Here is a 9,668-nt window from a genome sequence, read left to right on the forward strand (position 1 = left end):
CATATTGTTGGGTCTTTTGGTGGAGGCGGTGTCTTTTGTTTTTTTTTAATACTTCTGCTATGTCTTTTGATTAAAGAAGTTAATCCATTTACATTTAGAGAAACTACCGATAGGTAAGGAATTACTAATGCCATCTTATTAATTGTACTCTGGCTATTTTACAGCTCCCTGTTCGTCTCTTACTGTCTTTCCTTGTAAACTGATGATTTTCCATGTGGTATACTTTAATGCTCTTCTCCTTGTTTTTTGTGTATCTACAGATTTTTCTTTTTGGTTACCATGAGGCTTACCTAAAACATCTCATAGATAAAACAGTCTATTTTAAACTGATAACAACTTAATTTCAATTGCATACAAAAACTACACCCTTTTACTCTTACATTTACAATCTCGCATTTTTAAGCTCATTTTATGTTTTGGGTGTCGAAAATTGCGTCTTTTCGTATTAGGTATTCTTTAACAAATCATTTCAACTGTTGTTATTTTTAATACTTTTATTCTTTAGGGGTGCCCGGGTGGCTAAGTCAGTTAAGTGTCTGTCTTTGGCTCAGGGTATGATCCCCGTGTCCATTTCAGGCTCCACGCCTAGTGCAGAAGCCTGCTTCTTCCTCTCCCTCTGTTCTCCCCTGCCCCACTCATTTTCTCCCTCACTCTGCTCTCTCTCAAATAAACAAAATCTTTTAAGAAGGAGTTTCATTCTTTAATCTTTGTGCTAGAGTTAGCTTACTTTCACAACACCATACTACATTATTACTCTATTCTAAATTTGTCTGTATACTTACCTTTAGCAGCATGTTTTATATTTTCATACATTTTCATTTTATCAGTTAGTGCTATTTCCATTCAACTTTAAGAACTTTTGGGGGCATCTGCATAGTGCAGTCAGTTAAGCATCTGACTCTTGGTTTTGGCTCAGGTCATGATGTCAGAGTCATGGGATCAAGCATGCTCAGCACAGAGTCTGCTTGAGATTCACTCAATGTTGAAGAGGTTACTGCCTATGTTCTCCTCTAGGATATTGATGGATTCCTGTCTCATAGTGAGGTCTTTCATCCATTTAGAGTTTAACATTGTGTATGATGTAAGAGAATGGTCGAGTTTCATTCTTCTGTATATAGCTGCCCAATTTTCCCATTATTTATTCCCACCATTTATTGAAGAGACTATCTTTTTTCCATTGGGTATTTTTTCCCGCTTTGTTGAAGATTATTTGACCGTAGAGTTGTGGGTCCATATCGGGGCTCTCTATTCTGCTCCATTTGTCTACGTGTCTGGTTTTTTGCCAGTACCATGCTGTCTTGGTGATCACAGTTTTGTAATATAGCTTGAAATCAGTCAATGTGATGCCCCCAGCTTCGTTTTTCTTTTTCAAAAGAAGAAGGCTTTTGCACTCCACCAATACAGGATCCTGGAGGCTCCCTCCCCCTTCTGTTTATCTTTTTTTTTTTTCAAATTTCTTTTCAGCATAACAGAAATCATTGTTTTTGCACCATACGCAGTGCTCCATGCAATGCATGCCCTCCATGATACCCACCACTTGGCTACAGAAAGGGAAATTAGAGAATCGATTCCATTTACTATAGCACCAAGAACCATAAGATACCTGGGAATAAACCTAACCAAAGAGGTAAAGGATCTGTACTCAAGGAACTACAGAACACTCATGAAAGAAATTGAAGAAGACACAAAAAAATGGAAGACCATTCCATGCCCTTGGAGCAGAAGAATAAACATTGTTAAAATGTCTAAACTGCCTAGAGCAATCTATACTTTTAGTGCCATTCCGATCAATATTCGACCGGTATTTTTCAAAGAGCTGGAGCAAATAACCCTAAAATGTGTATGGAATCAGAAGAGACCCCGAATCGCTAAGGAAATGTTGAAAAACAAAAATAAAACTGGCGGCAAAATGTTACCTGATTTTAGCTTTACTACAAAGCTGTGATCACCAAGACAATATGGTACTGGCATAAAAACAGACACATAGACTAGTGGAACAGAGTAGAGAGCCCAGATAGGGGCCCTCAACTCTATGGTCAAATAATCTTCAACAAAGCAGGAAAAAAATACACAGTGGAAAAAAGACAGTCTCCTCAATAAAGGGTGCTGGGAAAATTGGACAGCTATATGTAGAAGAATGAAACTCGACCATTCTCTTATACCGTACACGAAGATAAACTCGAAATGGATAAAACACCTCAGAGTGAGACAGGAATCCATCAGAATCCTAGAGGAGAACATAGGCAGTAACCTCTTCTGTTTATCTTTTGATATCTGCCCATAGAATGATGGCTCCCCGCTTCATACCTCAAGACTAACCGCCTGAGATATTCTGTTTATAGAGATCCAGATATACCTCCTTACATCACAGGGACAGGGACAAGGCGCGGTGACAGGCAAGGGGGCGGCCTCTGATTGGGTCTGGTTGGGCCCCTGAGCCCCTTCCTCTCTGTGAGGCCCAGCTGGACAGGGAGGGGCAGCCGCTGGGGAGTGCGACCAAGAGGAAACCTCTGCTTCTGGAAGGGGCAGGAGGGTGGGGAGCATTCCAGAGCCGCCTGTCTGGAAAGGGAGGAGCCCTTGTGGGGTGGCCTGAGGATTCCGTACAGCAGGACAAGGACGCCGGCGTGAGTTCCTTTCTCCACCAAACTCTTTGCTGGGGTCAGGAGGAGGGAAGCCGGCGGCAGCCCACACGCCAGTAGGAAGACAGTGGCCCAGAGCGTTAACCACAAAACGAACTTTATTCCCCATTTACACACGGTGCCCCAGTGGCCTACTGCCACCCCGCTCCCACAGTCATGGCCTTCCTCCCTCCCTCCCTCCCTCCTTCCTTCTCTCCCTCCCTTCCTCCCTCCCTCGCTCCCTCCCTCCCTCCTTCTCTCCCTCCCTCCCTCCGTCTCTCTCTCCCTCCCTCCCTCCCTCTCTCATTCTCTCCCTCCCTCCCTTCCTCCCTCCCTCCCTCACCTAGGATCAGCACCAGGATGAGAAGGACCCCCTAGGCTCCTTGGAGGGCCCCGGGGTGTGCCGGCCCTGGAGGGTAGGCCCACTTCTCCCTACTGGCTGCAGTGATGCTTCCTTCTCCTCCCTGTGACCAAGGAGTCACACCTTCTCTTTGCAGGCTGTGAGGGGTGAACCAGCCCCACAGCCAAGGCCGGCCTCCCAGACACCCCGAGGTTGGCCCCAGGCAGGGGCATCTTTGCCACAGAGGCAGGACCCTCACACAGAGCCCGCTTCCTGGACTTTGTAGCTGGGGGGGCGGCCGGGCCGAGGCCTATTCTCTGAGGAGAGGGGGCCCGTGGAGCCCCCTGCGGCCCCCAACCGCCAGGGCTGGGGATGACTGAGGCAGGAGCGGGACTCTGGGAGAGCCCCCAGGGCAGCAGGCTGTGCTGAGAGGCCAGGAGGAAGGCCAGGCTGGGGAGCTCCTCCTCGTCCTCACTGGACCCATCCACCAGCCCTCGAGTGTCCCTAGCAGGAGGGGCCTCTCTGAGAACCGGGGCATCCCTGGGGCCCGGTCCAGGGGAGGCGCCCCTTTGACCCTGGGGAGGGGCGGGGACCCGTCCAGCCCTGGGTGCAGGGGCCTCCTGTCGTCCGGGAGAGACAGCAAAGGCTCTGGGCCTTGACAGGTGTGTCTGTGCTCGGCCGTGCCTCTGAAGGTCCTGGCCGTCAGTGTCTGCTGGGCAGGCTTTGTCGCTGACCCCCAGCCCCTTCCCGGGACCGGTCTCGTGCTCAGCACTGGGGCCCGACCGGGCCGCGCAGAGACGTGGCGGTGCCTGCACACCCTCCTCCGGATTCAGGGCCGCCAGTCTTTTCTCCACCAGCTGAGGAAGGAGGGGACAGTGACTGGCCAGCATAGGTCAGTGAGACGGGGGCATGGGATGGTGGCACCGGGAGAGGAAGGGAGGGTGACCCACGAGGCTGTGGCTCTGCTGACATCCCCGAGTCCCTCCCTCCCTCCCTTCCCAGGCTCCCCATCTTCCACTTCCCATTCTCTGCTCTGTGCCCACCCGACGCCAGCCTCCCCAGTGCTGTGATTCGCAAGAAGCAAAGGGGGACAGAGTCAAGTGGGTCTTTGTTTTGGAGTCCCCTCCTCGGGCTCACCTGGGACCCCACTCCCTCCCCTGCATCGCCTGGGTCCCCTCCATCCCCCAGCTTGCCTGGAACCTGTCCTTCCCCTGGCTCACCTCTGCAAGGCTGAGCCCTTCCTCCTGCTCCAGTTTCTCAGCCAGGGCCAGGAGGTCCAGCTGTGGTTCCGAGGACAGCAATTCCGCCAGGAAGCTGGGGTGGATGACTGCCTCCACCTGGGACAGAGGAAAGAGGCTGGGGCCATACTTGGCAGGGAGCCCCCTGTGAGCCAGGAGGGTCTGCAGGAAATGTGGAAAAGTGAAGACGCACCCATCCTTCGCCAGACAGTGGGAGAAGTTTTAACGTTACAGTCACTGGCCCCCCTCTCTCTCTGTACCTCTCTCTATCTCTCTCTCTCTCACACACACAAACATTCACACATATGTGTACACAGAGAGACAAAACCTGGACATGCAAACACACACACACACACACACACACACACACAGAGACACAATCACCCAAAACATACGTGCACTCTCAGAGACACAAAGGACATTCCCCTAGGCAGACACACACGTGAGCGCACACACAGGACCACATGCAGACATACAGAAAGACATCCACACAAGGCACAAATGCACACACACGTGCCTCTACGCACACACGCACGGGTGTGCACATGCACAAACACACACGTACACACAAACACGATGCTTGGGCATGTGTGCACACACATGTCCACGTATGTACGCACGCCTGCGCGCATAGCAGTATACACACATGCCTGCACGCACACGGGCAAGTACACAAGGATGCACACACACATGCACGCACAGCCCAGGAACAAGGAAAGCGCTTAATGCCAAAGGCCTGGGCTCAGCCCCGAACTGGGCGTTGGAGTGCCAGTCCCTGGAATCTTCCAGACACCAGGCTGCGGGCCAGCGCACCTTGGTGATGAAGTCTTCCTGGGAACACAGCTCGTCAATGTAGCTCAGGAGACCCGGGTCCGGGTAGGTCGCGGCCTCGTCCTGCTGTGGCTCCTTTCCGTCCTCTCCCCATTCACCTGCCGGGCCCCCCGGGGCTGAGTGGCCAGGCCCCAGCAGCCCCTCCATGATGTCCACGTACTCTCTCACAGCCTCTGGAGGGATCTCCTTGGGCGCCTTGGTCTCTCGGCGCCGTGGGGGTCTGTGTGGCTGCAGGCGGGAGGGCTGGGCCCTGGAACCCGCCTTCCTGGGAACGCACGCTGAGGCGGAGCGAGAAGGAGGGAGGAGGCGTGAGGGGCTCCGGCAGAGCATCGGGAGGGCAGTGTTAGGGGGACACTGAAGTCCCTGGGGGCTGGGTCAGGGCCACGGGAAGCTATGAGCACCGTGGGACTGGCAGAGCGGGAAGGAGGAACGTCTCACAGCCAGCCACGTGAGCAAGGGCGGACCCACCGATCGGCCAGGGGTCTCCCCACAGCCCACTTCCCAGGCAGACTTGGTGCCGGGTCCTCTGACAGGCGTGGGGCGAGGAGTCAAGAAATTCACCAGGTCAATACCCGTCCTGACAAAGGGCAGCTGAGACCCCCGGCTGCTCTGGTCAAAGGACCAACGTCCCCTTGTGGGAGCAGACACGACCCGGGGACAGAGGCCTTCCCCCGGCCCCCACTGCCATGGTCCACCAGCGGTCATGGGAATGTGGGGGCCTTACCTGGCTGCGGGCCCGCTTCCGTGGCTGGGGGCCCCCGCCGTTCAGGCTTCGGGGGCGCTGGGGGAGGCAGGCCCTGGGCCACCTTCACCCACTGTAACTTCCGCATCTGCATCTCCTCCTCCATCTCGAACTCCATAAACCTGGGGGTGAGGAGGCCCAGGCCGCACTGAGGAGGGGGCCCGGCCCTGGAGCCAGCAGGGCCAGCAGCAGGTTGAGGGACCGGGAGAGGCGGGGCCTTGGAGGGACGGCCGTGGCCCCAGCCACCAAGGAGGAGGCAGGAGGGCTGTCCGGCGCATCGCCTCCACAACCCCCTCAGGGAGTAGAGTCGGAGGGAGTCTGACCCCAGGCCAGGCGGCCTCAGGATCCCCAACCCCGTCCTGAGACCTTCTGGTGGAGGCAGGGGTGGGTCCAGAGCAAGGGAGGGTGGAACCGCCAGGGAGGTGGGGAGGGCGGCCCTCTGGACCAAGCGAGCATCAGCACAGCCAGACCCTGCCCCCGGCCCACTCGCCCAGCAGGCCCGGGCCAGAGACCCTGACTCACTTTCCCGCCATCTCGTAGTAGATCAAGCGGTCAAAGTTGCTTTTGCTCTCCCACTCCTGCACGGCCCGCCGCACTCCCTCCTCCAGCGTCATCGTGGGCTTCAGGCGCGCCAGGGACCGCAGCACCGGGCTGTAAGACGTCGAGGTCAGGGGCCGGCTGCAGTCCGGTCACCCCCAGCCTTCCCCGTGTCCTCTGGAGCCCGTGTCCCCCACCCAGCAGGACCGAGTGCTGGCAGGTGACAGGGGGTGTCGGGGTGTGCAAATCCACCTTCTCCACCGCCACAGTCACCGCCTCCCACCACACCAGCCCTGGGCCCTGGGCTCCAGGCTGACTGTCCACTGACAGCAGCAGGGACGTGGTGGCCTGGGAAGTCAGTCCTTCTGCACTCTGCCTCTCGTAATAATACTCGCGGACATCAAGGTGCCCAGCAATGAGTCTAGCCTCTGCAGGAAATGCCATCACCCCGTGTTCATGTGGGACCCCAGATGCCGAGGCCGGGCCTGCCTGGTCAGAGCTCCGCAGGAAGGATCCCGCACCCTCACGCCTACACCACCTCTGCTCCCTCCCCTCCCGTTCTGAGGGATCCTCTGGGACAGCGAGGGTGGGGCCCGCACAGGACCTCTGCTGGCCCTGCAGGTCCCAAGCCTCCTCTGCTGGGCTGGTCCCCTGGCCGTGAGATGCCCCAGGCCCGTGTTGCCAGGAGACAGGGTGACAGAGAGTGCGGCGCCCAAACCACAGCCTCTGACACCCGGACCCTCTCTGCCTGTGAGTCCCCAGCGACTGTCACTGTGATGTCTCTGCAAGGTGCAGGTTGGCTGGACAACCCCCCCCCACACACACACCGCCCCAGTGTTAGCTGAGATGCGTGACTGAAAGGTGTCCTGGACCAGAACGTGCCTTCCTAGAGCAGGGACCCGGCCGCAGCCCTTCCTCCCAGCGGCCCCAGATCGCCACCCTGTGTGCGCGCCCCAAGGTGGGCCTGCGTGAGGGCTGCGGGAGAGCCGAGCCACTCACATGAGAAAGCAGGAGAGAGCTTCTGCGTCGGGGCTCTGCGGGAGGTGCCTCCGGGCCAGCGACTTGAAGCGCTGCCAGCGCCGGAAGTTCTCGTAAACACTCTTGGGGTTACAGGAGTCCGCGGGCGAGGCCGAGGTCCGGCTCCTGGAAGCTCCGTGAGGCTGTGGCCTGGCGTTGACTGGGGGCACGACGGTGGTCAGCCGCGCGACTGGGGGCTGAGCCGGACGTGGAAAGCTTGGGGCCAAGCCTCCCTTGCTGGCCTGGGAGCCCCCATGGGCCGAGGCAGGCATGCTGGTCTCCACCGCAGAGGCAGTCACGAAGATGGGTGCGGGACACGCAGCACCCCCACAGAGGGCCCCTGGAGCACTCCAGCTGAGGGGGGCCGGAGTGAGGACGATGGTCTGTGTCTGGGGGGTCACTGAGCACCCCTGTTCTGACCTGACCTGCACAGTGACATTGCAGGTCCCAGTCCCATTGGGGCCAAGGCCAGCCTCTCCTGCCACCAGCGGAGTCCTGGAGAAAGCTGGCAGCACCAGGGGGCCACCAGGAGGGAATGGCGGGGTCAGGAGGGGCGGCGGGTGCTGCCCCCAGAGTGGCCGGTGGGGCGCGCCGGCAGTGGGTGGGGGGAAGGGCCGTGCCATGAAAGCAGGCAGGGAGGCTCCCGGGTCCGTGGCCACATGGCGTCCCAGCACTGCAGGTGCTGTGGACAGAAGGAAAGGGCCGGATGGGGTCAGAGAATCCGCAGACGGGAGGGAGGACCGGGGACCCCCTTAGCCCCCGGGGGCAGAGCAGTGAATCCCGTGGCTTCGCGTGAGGGACATCACAGGAAAAGGTGCACTTTGCCAGTGTCCCAGAGTGATTTCCATGCTCTGGCCTCCCGCAGGGAGCTCCCGCCCCCGCCCCTCCCACCACGACATCCTGTCTGCCCAGCAGAGGCGGTTGGGCCAGCACTGCCTCTGAGAACCACCCACGGACCCCCACACACGACTCTCCAGCCTCACGGGCGGCCTCCCAAGACTCGGGCCTGGCTGGACCCCTGACCTGTGGGAAATGGCCTCAGCAGCCTCCCTGGCCGCTGGAGACCTTCTGCAAGGTCCCTCCTAGGCACATGTAGGGCCCCTGTGAACAGACAGCGTCTGAACCAGTGGGGCCCCTGTCCCGCCAGCCTTCCCGTTGCCGACGCTCCCAGGGAATCCCCCCCTCTCCTCCCGGGCCCAGCACAAGCGAACAAGAACGCTTGACCTGCATCTCTGCCAGGAAAGCTCCCCCCAAACCCTGCGGTAGGCCCGTCTCAGAACCATCCACACAGCCCGGACACAGGGGCCAGCCGGGGTCAGCAGCCCAGAACACAGGACTAGAGGAAGCAGGTGGGAAGTGCGTTTCCTCAAGAGGGAGAGCGACCCAGAGCCGCTGAAGAACCCAAGCCCTACCTTGAGGCCACCTGGTGCCCCGACCCTGCCGAATCCGAGACAAGGCCTGTGTGGCCTGGGGGCACGTGGGCTCAGAGTGACCACCGGCCCAGGTCTCGGGGAGGACACGCCATTGCACACGCGGCCGCACACAGCCCCATGGAACGACGTTCTGGCCAAGACCGGCCTGTGCCGCCGTCATGACACACTCCCACCGCTCCCTGCAAACTGCCCGAGGAGGCGTGTGCCCCGGAGAGAATCGGCGAGACTGCCGCCATCCTTTCTCCACACACACAGGGCGTTTCCCCCGACAGGGCCTGACCCACCTCCAAGGAGCCCCTGCCCAAGGTCCTTGCAGGTTTCTGCAGACTCCCAGCCTCTCAGCCCCCAGGCCAGCTGTCCCTGGGGGTCCAGGGCGCTCCCTTCCTCTACCTAACCCCACCCAAGTGCCCCTGGCCGGCGTCACATTTGATTCCCAAGGACTTCAAGGGTGGCCTGGGCCCTGACACGTCCAACCCAAGCCAAAGGCTCACCTCCTTGGAAAGCCATCCGCACAGGCAGAGGACGCTGCCGCCTGGCAGCCTCCACAGTGAGGAAAGTCAGGTCTGGGCCCCACACGGTGAGGGGCTGCAGGAGACACCCAGGACTCAAGCCAAGGACTGGGAAAGTTTGAATCTAAACAGGGCAAGAATGCAGGACCTCATGACATTCTGTGGCGGGGGAGGGGCGGAGGGCCCCTGCCCTGGCTGGGGGTGGGGAGACATTCCATGAGTCAGGCTCTGGCAGGTGGGCCAGAACCCCAAGTTCCTGTCCAACGATAAAGGGGCAGCACAATTGGGGCGCGCCTTTCCAGGCAGTTCAGACACTGTTTTCCAGATTCACCGCACCGCGGTGTGACCCGGTGCTCCTCTGGTTGGGTTTTGTATCCAGCAACCTCGGCTTGTGTCCCTCCAC

General features: G+C 58.5%; 1 protein-coding gene across 1 annotated transcript in view; it reads right to left on the reverse strand.

Moving 5' to 3' along the window:
- LOC122916797 (NUT family member 2G-like) overlaps window positions 1–9,263 on the reverse strand; it is a 29,432-nt gene extending 20,169 nt beyond the window's left edge. The window contains exons 1-7 of the mRNA XM_044264179.1: window positions 9,248–9,263; window positions 7,306–8,005; window positions 6,292–6,420; window positions 5,752–5,891; window positions 5,010–5,305; window positions 4,179–4,295; window positions 3,643–3,815 (exon numbers count right to left, since the gene is read on the reverse strand). Of these exons, the coding sequence (XP_044120114.1) occupies window positions 3,643–3,815; window positions 4,179–4,295; window positions 5,010–5,305; window positions 5,752–5,891; window positions 6,292–6,420; window positions 7,306–8,005; window positions 9,248–9,263 (1,571 nt within the window). The remainder of the gene's footprint in view (window positions 1–3,642; window positions 3,816–4,178; window positions 4,296–5,009; window positions 5,306–5,751; window positions 5,892–6,291; window positions 6,421–7,305; window positions 8,006–9,247) is intronic.
- Window positions 9,264–9,668: the final 405 nt, after the last annotated feature.

Source organism: Neovison vison, chromosome 9 (genome assembly GCF_020171115.1).
Source record: "Neovison vison isolate M4711 chromosome 9, ASM_NN_V1, whole genome shotgun sequence".
NCBI lineage: Eukaryota > Metazoa > Chordata > Mammalia > Carnivora > Mustelidae > Neogale > Neogale vison.